Genomic DNA, 12,499 nt, shown 5'->3' with positions numbered 1-12,499 from the left:
CATCACAAAATGCTAGTTCTGGAAACCAGAAAGTTCTAGAGTTGCAGAAAACCTGCATGTGGGTACCCACTGCCCAGCTCGAAATACAGCTAAAAACTTCAAAACAAGTGCAGGGATCGCTGTGGGAGACAGGGTCTTCAAAGCAGACCTTGAAACACCATCAGTGCTCCACGCTGCCCTCAAAAATACCCACAATTCTGCAAAGATTCTGTTTTGGGGACCACAGGTGCTCCGGAAACTAGGAAGGTCTATCTGCAAGAGGTGGGAGAGCGACCCTGACCACATGGCAACGCCAGACAGCGTTCCGGCCCAGCTGTCCATCCCATGTCCTACCTTATTAGTCAGCTTCTTCTTGGCAGTCTCTTCAGCACGCTCCTCCTCCGTTGGCGGGCCCAGCATCGTGCCGTGCTCTAAGGTGAGCCGGTCCATCTCACTGTCCAGCTTCATGCTTTGGGTGAACCTCTTGGAAGGGCAGAGAGTTGGGCAGATGGTGAGATCCCTTTTTTTGCATGATGGCAAAGCATGAGGCTGACTCAGTTCTGCCAGCCCTACAGGTAGCTAACTACCATGAAAGCCAACTGTGAGATTAAATTTACAATGTTAATGCACAAAACTCGCTAAACCCAAAGGAAGGTGTTTGGTTTTTTTGAAACTATGGGCTCCCTGAGATGCTGGCTAGGGTGTACCCACAGAGATCAGTCTCTACGGGTCCAACCACCAGTCCTCACCTGACTCTCAAAAGAGGACGCTAAAAACTACAGAGCCCTCCAACTTACACCTCACGTTCTGCTGCAGCACTGGCTGAAGAGAGGTTAATTTGGTTCATATGAACCCCAACCCAACACTGAAAAAGAAGAGCACAGAGAATTTTGTGGAGGGAGAAGCCAGAGATACTGTTTGGGAGAAAGGATGAGGGTCTGAACAGTCAAGCCTTAAAGTGCTGGCAGGAGGCACAGAGGCTCTTCCACATGCATCGAGGACAAGAGGGGTCGAGTTGATGAGAGGAAATGGCCTCAAGTTGCACCAGGGGAGGTTCAGATTGGACATTAGGAAAAATTTCTTCCCCGAAAGGGTTGTCGGGCATTGGAACAGGCTGCCCAGGGCAGTGGAGTCACCATCCCTGGAGGTGTTTAAAAGATGTATAGATGAGGCTCTTAGGGACATGGGTTAGTGCTAGATTTAGGTTATGGTTGGATTAGATGATCTTAAGGGTCTCTTCCAACCAAAATGATTCCATGATTCTATGAAAAATGGGACTGTCACAGCTGGCTGGCAGCCAAAGTAGCTGGCAGCGTGGGGTCAGCGCGGGGAGGCCGTACGTACCTGCATGCAGTTTGTGAACATGACACAGACAGACATCAGCTTGGAGAAGATCTTCAGCAGCTCGGGGTTGGTCAGCATGCAGTCCTTCAAGCAGTTATCCAGGAAGCTCGTGTGGTGGCTCAGGACATCGTCGATATTAGATGCCTGTCACAGCACAGTACAATAATGAGCAAACAAACCAAGATTGCACCAAAGCTCTAAGCCAGCACCTGGCCCTGACAGCGACCTTGAAGACGTGCTCTAGAGCACATTGAGGTACTTCTCATGTACCTTCCAGCTTCCAGAAACATCCTGAGACAGAGAGAGTATTTGTGTTACTGCATTCAACAGCCCTTCACAGGCTTTTGACCTTGGATTTGTCACATCACCTTCTCAAGCAAATTATGCTTTCCTTAATGATCCAAACTCTTCCCTGGAAAGGAGGCCCACTCCCAGCCTCACCTTCACAATCTCAGTCAAGTCAGCTACACTAAGTGGAAAAGAGAAAAGTAAATCAAAGAACCTTAAATGTCAGTAAGTTTATGAGGCTTAAAACACACAGGTTATTCCAAAACATGTTTTAGGAGCACAATAAATAACACGCAGCATTGCAAGTGTTCTGTAAGATTTTTGTCCGGCTCTGCTACTTCAATGGGCTGTTGTACTCTCGAGTTTTAAACGGTGGGTTAAAACCCCCCCCTCTCACTCTACACAATTATGGGATGTGCTGAAGTTGAGAACACAAGTCAAGCTTAGGAAAGAGCCATAGGACTAAAATTGCCAAGGTATCCACACTGCTCCATCTGGATCAAAGCCAAAAAAACCCCCTCATAACCTTTTAAACAACTAGCACAGAACAGGGATAAATGCTGCTCTCTAATGCCATAAAGATGCTCATTGTGTTGATGAAGACAATGATGAGGTGAAGATCAAGATAAATATACTAGTTATATTTTAGGAAGAAAGCACCTTAATTTCAAGTGGAAATGGACAAGAGAGAAGCCTGACAAATCAAAACCAACATAAGGCACAACATGAGACCAGTGAGGACCAGCCTTTTTCCTCCTAAAATACAAATGAAAGGAAAACACTACTCCAGTCTGTAGGCTGCAGAGGTTAAAGAGCCAGTTCTGCACCCTCTGCTTGGAAATAAATGACGCTTTTATTTAAATCAAGATTTTACCCAGTGGCTGGGGACAAGCCATCCCTGGTGAGCAGCTCTTTTAAAGGGCTGCCTAACAACGTGGTTGCTGAAACAGCTTCTCCAGAGCCAGGCTTTTCCTGCCCCAGCGCTGCGAGAGGGCGTGCTCCATCTCCCACAGACTTAAAAGCCTTGAAGGACACTGATGAGGGCGAGAAGCAAATGTACATTTGGATTATGTCTCAAAGACTTGGCTGAATTGGCAAAAAAATTTCTTGGTTTCAAGTGACGACTCGCATATGTATTCACATCATGGGCAGCTTTGAGTTGTTACTACTGCACTACTACTCGGAGAAGCCCTTCACATACAGAGCAATGGTAGAAATGCTCTACAAAACGCTGCAGCAGCTCTCAAGGTTTCAGAAATGAAGAAGCATAAGGTGAAGACGCAGACAGATCTGCTTCTTGCCCTACAGCCACAGAAACACCTTTCCCCAGTGCCAGCAAAGCCACTTTATACCTACTATCTCAGCAGCTCTGGAAGGCTGAAGAGGCTCACAGATATTCCATGACAAGGGAAAAATCCTGCCCACTTGGGCTATCAAAAACGTTTGGTCTACAGATGTTTCTTGGAAATGGACTCCTCCGAGAAACAGCGCAAAATGGCAAATTCCTTTTTGGAACTGAAATAAAAATGCTACAACACCCCTATATCTCTGAAGGATCAGAGAAACCCAACAGCTGAGAGCCAAATCAGAGACGGATCTCCAGACAGAAAGTCTCTGCAAAAATTCTGGAGCTGTGAGATCACCTCTTCTGAAGAGGGGATGCCATCAATCCAGACCGTGTGCCTCCTGCGTTTAACAGTCACTTCTAGGACATCAGCAATCAGCAGAGACTGAAAGGAAGCACTACCTGAAACCAGTATGGAAGAACCCAGGACAGGATAACTTGTTCAAGTGCCTCAATTCAAGTAAACTGAGTGTTATATTTTGCAAACCTAAACTTAGAATGAAATTAAGCAACTAGACTTCTCTCAGATCATCCAGGGACTCGACATATAACATCTTCTTGTTCCGAAGTCCTTACCAAGAACATGCAGAGATGCTCACAATCTTAGACCTGATGCCTCCTGTGAATTCTCCATGAAAAAGGATGACAGAGTATCAAAAAACGTTGGTTAGCCAACCCCAGAAGAACTCACTAGTACACAGTCGAAACTAAGACAGGGTCAGCTGATGCTGAAGACACGCAAGGCCCATCAGAGAGCTGCCAAGAGAGCTGCTGTAGCTTCATGGAGATTATAGGAGTGTTGGGCTGTTTGGTACATCAGATACATGTTTTTCAAGGTGTAAGAAGAAAAAGATATGCAGCCCAGAATTGTCTGATCGCAGGATGATTACCAGAAGGAATAAGGTGCTGATGTACGTCTGCCTCCTGTTCCCTGGCAGCAGCTGGGGCACCCAAACACCAGCCCCAAGACAGCAGCACCGCAGTGGGTAAGAAAGCTGGAGAGGACCATGAGGAACGCAGTGTTCCTTGGGATAAGGAAAATTACTGCAGCCACCACAAAGGTTATGCTGCAAAGAAAGCAAGTTTGAAGAATGGACCACTGGTCAGCTGCTCTAATTAAACACAAGTTCTGTTCCAACTTCTCTCAAGCACGCGCACTCACCAACTTCAGGTTCTTCTCAAGAATGTGCCATGTTGGCTCCATCACTTCAAACATCATGTAATATTGGATATTCTGCACAAAATTCAGCATCCGCTGCCGCAGTGTGAAAGCACCAGCAAACCTAGGGGAGAAATCACACCCACACAGCTCAGAGCTAGCAAACGCCATGAAGAACTATCACCAGGCTTGCACAGTCAAATATTTCTGTCCTTGCAAATTCACTGCTGCAGAGTGAGATGAATTATATAGCTAATGCAAACCATCTCTGATTATTTTCCACATATTCAAATGGTTTTCCCTCAATTAATAGAGTCAGAGTTTTGAACCTGTTGTAGACTGGACAATTACTTTAAATATTTGCTTATATTCGACTAAAATTTTCATATTAAAAATTAAAGCAATTTTAGTAGTATAACTACCTCCTGAGACATGCCTTTGTTATCAGGGCAAAATTTAACAGGATAAATGGTTCCTGTTTCTTTCCAGCCTTGGAAAATTAACACTTACAAATATTCTATGCCTTGCATCAGTATGTGCAGGGGATCCAAATATTTAATCAAATCACCTGCTATCTGGGGTATTTAATGCAATTTAATCTTAAAAACAGAACAGTGGGATTACAGAGAGGTTCTTTCAATGTTAATTTATGCGGGCTCTGTGACGGCAAACTGATTCCAGAGGTGGTAGATGCCCCATCCCTGGAGACATCCCAGGCCAGGCTGGACGGGGCTCTGAGCAACCTGAGCTGGTGAAGATGTCCCTGCTCATGGCAGGGGTGGCACTGGATGAGCTTTAAAGGTCCCTTCCCACCCAAACTATTCTGTGATTCTACGATTCTACGATTCAGCAAACTGGGACAGGTCACCGGAGAGGTGGGGGATCCACACCCCAGGGGTTTTCAACCATGGTTGCCCCGTCCCCTGCTGATCAGTTGTCTCATGAGCTGGAGGCTGGACCAGAGACCCTCACATGTCTCTGTTTAACACCTCTACAATTACAGGAGAACCAGAGCTACAGTCACACTGGCTGAGGGCAGCACAAGGCAGCCAAGGGGACCTATTCACAACCAAGCGCCACTGGCGAGCTAGAAGGTCCTACCTGGCATTCTGAGGTCTGTCGCTTCTCCAAAAAAGACACCTCCAGCACCTGGGCTGCAGACCCGAAGATGAAAATCTACCCTCACAGGTGCAACAAGACAGAATGATTTCCTGGGAAAACATCCTACCGATTTTACCTTATTCCATTTGTATCACTGCAAAACTCCAAGTCAAGCTGTGTGAAGGGCACGAGTCCTTGCTGGTGGTCTGGCCAGAAGAGGAAGATGTTGCTTTTAAACTAGCATGGTCCTTATACATCTTGCTGATGCTAAATGAGTGACCAAGATGGTACATGCACAGATGTCCTCTGTGGTAACTCTTCAGCTAACCCTAAAGACCATCTCTTCCTTTTCAAAACATCATGCCAACAAAGAGGAACGAGCCAAGCAGCACAAAGATTATTGAGCAGACAATTCCTACTGAAACCTAAGTTGTTACATTTTGACCTCTCTCAGCCTGTAAGAAACTCACTCATAAGGATCTTTTTCACATCAAAATGATCTGATCCATGTCACAACATATGTAAGTAGCAAGAAGGAAAACCAAAACTCTCACATCTGATCAAGCAGAAAAAAAGGCCATACCACTTAGCTGAATGCAGGGAGAATTGTTTGGCTGTCTTATTGCTGATCCAAACGTTGCACAACTGCCTTTCCACATGTTTGCAATAGAACATGTGTCTGAAAAGCATCTGGTACCTTGTCAGCGCTTTCCTGGAAAAAAAGGAGAAACCCATCCACATTAAGCCCTGTTCTGATTGACAGACTAAGCTGAGAAGGCTGAGGCTGCTCGAAGGCAAAGAGACTTTACACAATATGTTCCTCACGCCTTCAGACGCAAACAGATCCGCACTGAAACAATTCAAACCAAAGGAAAAAAAAAAGACATTTGTAAACATCCCAAAGAATTTCTCCCCAAGGAGTCCCTCCTCCGTACCGCCTGCCAGCGGGTCCATCACCAGCCTCCTTCTTCGATTCCCTCCAGCCACCTGCAGAAAGGTCACAAACACCGATGCCAGGATGGAGACTGAAAGCCCCATGGTCGTGTCCCCACTGCACTGAGACTGCTGCCATCACCAAAACAACGCACCAGGATTCTCCAAGAAGATGAAAAAGCCATAACCAAGCTACAGGCAGCATCACCCCGCCAGTGATGCTCTGTCGGAAGCAGATGGGGATGCTTATTTATAGCTTTAGGGCCTGGATTCAGGTCTGCGTTCAGACACTTCAGTGTAGGTGTCTACAGAGCTCCAGTCGATACAGTTTGTGAAACCTTACCAAATCGTATTTTCACTCCCATGGCTACCATCAGAGCTAACACACTCAATTTGAAAGAAAGAGACATAATTTCAAAAGCATCAGGTCATTAGAAAAAGTCCCACCGTGTCAACTGATTTTTTTAAAGGGGAAATTAAGGGACAAACTAATCGTTGGCATTAAACAATTCAGTATCTGTCACTGTGTAACACTGCTGGTTCTATTTGCCCTGGCTCACAGTCACAGGTCTGCCAGTGTTTCTCCAGAGAAACGAGGGCAAATCCTTGCAGAAAAAATGAACCATTCTGTCCCTCAGAACTCAATTAAATGCAAAATAGCTTGCTATAGAAATTCTAGCAACAGCCCGTACCCTTCTAGTCTGCAACCAGGGATACCAGAAAGTGCACTTTTTTTGGCTCTGCACATTTGAGAAATGCTTGATTCTTCCATGGAAACCCTCTCATAAGAGTTCATATTTTCAAGGGAGATACTTCAGAAAGCCATGGACAAATGAAAACTGGGTGACCAGTCACAAGTAAAACCAGGGACCAGGCTGATAAAACATCCTTTGATCTACATCTTCACACCATCTCAAATGAACGACTGACTCTCCAAGCATGCCTTAGGCACCGTCTAGTAGGGCTCTTCTGAAGACACAATCCATATTCCACCAACCCCAAAGCATCCCCTACTAGTCAGCAACTTACAACACCACTTTAAAGATACAGGTTTTCCAGTATTTTGCTGTGTGGAAATGTGCTTCAACCCCATGCAAAAGCTTCTGCCATTTTTTTCCTTCAGTGGATTGATACTTTACCTGTTTATTATAAGGGACAGAGGCCATTTAACAATGTAGTCAAAGGAAAATGCTTCCAGACCACTGAGAGTGAGCTCTGTGGGATCTGCACTGATGATGGCCTTCTCCTGCTTCGTTTCTATGGCCAATACTCTCAAGAGCTGTGTAATCAGATCATGGGGCATTAAGTCAATCTATAAAGGAAGAGCAGGAAAAAACAATTAAGCCACGGGAAACTCACAACTACTGGGCAGCAACAGACGTGTGTCAGAAGCGCAAATTATCAGAGTCACTCTCAAGTCTTCAGACCACCTAGGAAGCAGAAGCACCTCCTCCATGTTCAGACACCAGCAAGAAAATGCAGCCCCTTGTCCAGGGTGCGTGCTTCCAGTCGCTAATCTGGATAAAAGAGGACGTTATCCAGAGAAGCCTACGGAAGGACAGCACCGATCAATTCTCTTTTCCTTAGCTTAAATTCAGCAGGTTCTTACAGGCACACAGATATTCCCAAACCACGGCAGGCCTTCTGCTCAAATTCAATTACCTTCTGCTTACAGACATTCTTACCTTTAAATCATCCTTGAAGGGATCTGTGTTGGCTGTGCTCATTCGCAGGGCTAATTCAAGCAGAGCCTCTAGCCTCGTAGTTATGATGTCGTCTACAGGCTTCTTAAGTTCTTCTTCCGTGAGATCCATGAAGTGAACAAAAAAGTCCCCTTGATCCATCAGGAAATAGTGTTTTATAGATCTGCTCAAGAAAATGGAGAGAAAAATCAATATCAATTATGTTTTTAAAGCCTAAATTAATCCCTATTAAACCTAAAGGATCAAAACCAATCAAGTCAGCCAGCCTGCTGGGTTTGATCACAAATTTTCCTCTTCATACACTACACACAGCCATAAATAACACATTTGGAGACTCGTCTTTCATGCGTGTCCCCTCTTCCCTTCCACCTCAGCAAAGATGCTTTTGTGCTATCAGATCAGGGCTGCTGCTGCTGCTCTTTTTTTCCTTGAAAAATGCACCTTAGAAAAAAAAAAACAAATAACCAACATGCACTACATTGCTGGGCGAAAGCTCGTACTGCTACCCCGAACACCACCCCAACCTCCACGGTGTGCAGATCCATCCAAGATCCTATGTTTGCATGAACAACAGGTGTCAACAAAGATTTGGTGAGATGCTTAATATCGAACTATTTTTAACTCACATTAAACTCTTCTTGACCATACCAGACGATATTAGGAAAGTCCTTTCCCAGGTGGGAGTGACATGCAGCCATGGGACAAGTCATGAGAGAGGTGGGGGATGCCTGTACCCGAGGGTGGGTTTTGGGACTGGCCTAGACAAAGCCATGACTGCCCTGACCTGGTTTTGGCAACAGCCTTTCAAGGAAGCTGAACCAGAGACCCCCAGATGTCCTTCCCACCCAGCATTTCTACGATTTTACATTTTCTTATTTTGTTATCAGGAAAAACAAATATCTTATTTTTTCAGGTCAACCTTTCTAATGGAAATAGAGAGAATATATCAATAATATCCCAAGAGAAGAGAGCTAACTTCAAAAACCTATGTTCACTATCAGAACCATTCTATTTAACATGCATTTAGTAAAATAAATCAAACCTTAGGTGAGCCACCAGCTCTTTCTCCTCCATTAGGAAATCCAGAAGAACTTTGCTAGCATAGTTATATGCTTTTTCTATTTGTTCCACATATGCACGCTCTTTTAAAGTATAGATGACCTCTTTAGCCACAGGGCAGGTAACATCACGTCCACATTCTCGCACAACATTTAAATATTTCCCTAGAAGCAAAAAGAAAGAATGACCCATATATATTCCTGCTGTACACCCAACAGGGAAACTTTCAGACCACTACCTTCCAGCAGAAGATACGCTGTGAAACATTTAGACTAAGTTCTACAGAAAGATGGAAAGTATGTAGACACCTTTCAAAAGACAATACAGAATTTTAAATTACACACCTAGCATCACGTTTGAGGAGAGATTTAGACATGGTTTTGTTTCCCAGTGGTGGCAAAACACCTCTGCAGATAGCCAGAAACTTTGAAGATCTGGTGCTGCACTTCAGAAGTAGCTTTTGGGGGGTTTTACTCATGAAAGAGAACAATGGTGGCCACCAAGTCGCATGCTTCATTTCAGCACCCCAATTAACACTGAGCATGGTCAAACTTCAGCTGTCTAGCTCCACCTAGCCAGCTGCTAGAAAACTGTACCCACGAAACAGAGCGGTAAGAGAGACAGCTCTTGCTGCTGGACTCCTGCCCACGGTTTGGTTTATTTATTGGATTTGGGGTTCTTTATAAATCTGATTCTTCCATTTCTCTGAGAAGTTCAGCTGGACAACCCCATCAACTGGCAAAGCACGATGACATTTACTTTACACAAAGAATGGTAATACTTGTCTTGAGATTCTTTTTACATCAGAAACGTATCTCTACCTACCTGTGCTTAGTATTTTGTCAGCCATTTTCTGCAAGAATGAGGGAATCTGTTGCTGAACAACAGTGTATCTTTGATCCCAATACTTGTCGTTATAGTCCTCCTGAATCTTCTCCTTCTGCAGCTCATGTTCCTCCACCATGAACTCACTGAACAGTTAAAGCAGATCTTTAGAAGCAGGAAGTGGTACAATGGGGATTACTTTTTTGACCTGTAAACTGCTAACATGATCTATCAGAAATGTGGTCTCATGAAAATACATTCCAATCTGAAATTAGTCTGTATTTGTCGTAAGAGAAGTACTAAGCAGAGTGTGTGTGAAAATCTGCAATCAATTATGACAGAAACAGAATTTTATAGGGTTCACAAACCAAGCCTAAACATTTTTTGGTTGTCAATATAGAGGTGAGAAAGCTGGCCTTTGTCTGCCTTCTCACCATCAGGAAAGCATTAGGCTATTTTAACCTGAGTTTTACTCCCCTTAGGATTCTGAAAATATGGGAAACAAAAATGCTCCATAAACTACTAAACACAGTGAGATGCTTCCTTTGATTGTGTAAAAGGCAAGAACCTTCAGAGCATTGTTAGCTCTTATCAGATTAGCATATTACTGGACTACATTTAAGAGATTCATTGAGTTATCACACTTGTGCCCCATGAGAAGAGGGCTCAAGCCTGTCGTGAAAAGGATGAGACAGGAGAATACTGAAAGGGAACAGGCATGGTAAGGTGGAAGTTGAGTGGGCTGCATACTTGAACCGTTGTGCTACTGACTTTTTCATATAATTTCCTTGAATTTGGAAAAATAAAGCGAGAGCATCTCTGACTTTACAACCACTGAATCAAACAGGAAATACAGTTAAACATGCTCCAGCAGGTCCCCTTCCTTGCAATGCTGCCTGTGTTCCTACCGCTGCCAGGTCCAGGCCCCTCGGCTATGCAGGCTCTAGAGAGCAGAGTGATGGGTGCACGAATAAAGCAGAAGCCAAAGACCTGAACAGTATTTCTTAATTTTTGTTTTTTCGTTTTAATTCCTTAACTGTTCTTTACCTGTATGGATCATTAATGATGCCTCGATATATCCACTTTTCCAGAATTTCAAAATAAGGCACGCTGGCTGCCTTGGTTAAGTACAGGCACAGCTCCTGGGCCTGGCTGTCTCCCGTGTAATTGAAAGTCTTGTCATGGAGTAAGCTCAGGGTTGATCCTCCCATACACTCACCTTTATCCACAGATGTAGCTAAAATGAAAAAAATACAGATATAAGACACAAGGCTGACACCAGAAGCTTACATCCTGAAATGTCCTGAAACGAAAACCAAAATGATCCACAATCTCAAAAAGCAATAACCAATCCCGGAGCTCCAGGGAAGGAGAACTGAACTCAGGCAGACACAAGGTACATGCCAGCTTAAAGTCCAAAAGCCTCCAACACTGAGGGGACCATGTGCAGAGATCCACTTGCCAGGTGGTAACGGAAGAAACACGCACTTCGGTGGCTTGCTTGAGAAAGCTCTGATCTCAACAACACTTCTGTTCCCAACTGTAACACTGAGGCAGCCACGCATATAGCTCAAACACCACAATTTAGGTAGGTTGATAGTGAAATCGGTACTTTGCCATCGCAAAAGGGACATAGGGACAGAGGAATTACAGCACAGCCATGACGCTTTGATTGAAGTAAATCTTAATGTAATTTGTTAACTGCTGTGTTCCAAAACACTAAAAATTTCAGAGGAAGTGCATACCAAGAAGTATCATCCAATTGCAGATTGTAAACAGAACATACATTTACATTCAGATGAATTCTCTAGGCTGAGTAGAGACAAAGTATTCTCATGCTAAAGAGTTTAACCAAAATTGCTGGGGTAACTGCATCTGTGACCAACAACCTCACGCACCAGCACGGGCCGGGACCGGCTGAGGAGCAGCACTGCAGAGAGTGACGAGGGGGTCCTGCTGGACAACCAGCTGATTGTGGGTCAGCAGCGCATCCTTGCAGCGATCGCAGAACCACAGAATCCCAGACTGGCTGGGGTTGGAGGGACCTCTGGAGATCATCCAGTCCAACCCACCTGCTAACACAGGGTCACCAGAGCAGATCACACAGGATCACATCCAGGCGGGTTTGAACGTCTCCAGAGAAGGAGACTCCACACCCGCTCTGGGCAGCCTGGTCCAGGGCTCTGGCACCTCCCAGCAAAGAAGTTTCTCCTCGTATTCAGATGGAACCTTCTGTGTTTCAGTCTGTGCCTGTTGCCCCTCATCCTGTCATTGGGCACCACTGTAAGGAGTCTGGTCCATCCTCTTGACACCCACCCTGGAGATATTGATCCCATTGATCAGATCCCTCTCAGCTTCTCTTCTCCAGGCTGAACAGCCCCAGCTCTCTCAGCCTTTCCTCATAAAGATGCTCCAGACCTCTAATCATGGCAACAAACACCAGCTGCACCCAGGCCTGCACTGACAGCCATTATTCCCCTCTGCCCAACACCAGTGGGGCCACCATTGCATCCAGTTTTGGGTCCCCAGTGTGAATGACAACATGAGGAGTCCAGAGGAGGTTAATAAGATGGTGGGGGGCTGGTGCCCAGGGCATACAAGGAGAACCTCAGGGAGCTGGGCCTGTCAGCTGAGAGAAGATGAAGCTGAGGGTTGTGGAACATCATTTCTTCACTATCCAGCAGATGGTTCTAGAGAAGATGGTACAAGACCTCTCTTGGAGGAGCACAGTGACAATATCAAGAGGGCAAAAGTTACAAGAAG

At 45.0% G+C, this 12,499-nt stretch overlaps 1 protein-coding gene across 1 annotated transcript in view; it reads right to left on the bottom strand.

Moving 5' to 3' along the window:
- The window catches only part of TUBGCP2 (tubulin gamma complex component 2), a 29,776-nt gene that overhangs the window by 7,654 nt on the left and 9,623 nt on the right, over positions 1 to 12,499 (bottom strand). The window contains exons 8-16 of the mRNA XM_065639249.1: positions 10,784 to 10,973; positions 9,737 to 9,882; positions 8,895 to 9,075; positions 7,835 to 8,015; positions 7,289 to 7,461; positions 5,800 to 5,928; positions 4,119 to 4,239; positions 1,324 to 1,467; positions 334 to 462 (exon numbers count right to left, since the gene is read on the bottom strand). Coding sequence (XP_065495321.1) covers positions 334 to 462; positions 1,324 to 1,467; positions 4,119 to 4,239; positions 5,800 to 5,928; positions 7,289 to 7,461; positions 7,835 to 8,015; positions 8,895 to 9,075; positions 9,737 to 9,882; positions 10,784 to 10,973 — 1,394 coding nt within the window. The remainder of the gene's footprint in view (positions 1 to 333; positions 463 to 1,323; positions 1,468 to 4,118; positions 4,240 to 5,799; positions 5,929 to 7,288; positions 7,462 to 7,834; positions 8,016 to 8,894; positions 9,076 to 9,736; positions 9,883 to 10,783; positions 10,974 to 12,499) is intronic.

The sequence above is a fragment of the Caloenas nicobarica genome, chromosome 7 (genome assembly GCF_036013445.1).
Source record: "Caloenas nicobarica isolate bCalNic1 chromosome 7, bCalNic1.hap1, whole genome shotgun sequence".
NCBI classification, from domain to species: Eukaryota; Metazoa; Chordata; class Aves; order Columbiformes; family Columbidae; genus Caloenas; species Caloenas nicobarica.
This window is presented reverse-complemented; position numbering and strand designations above follow the sequence as displayed.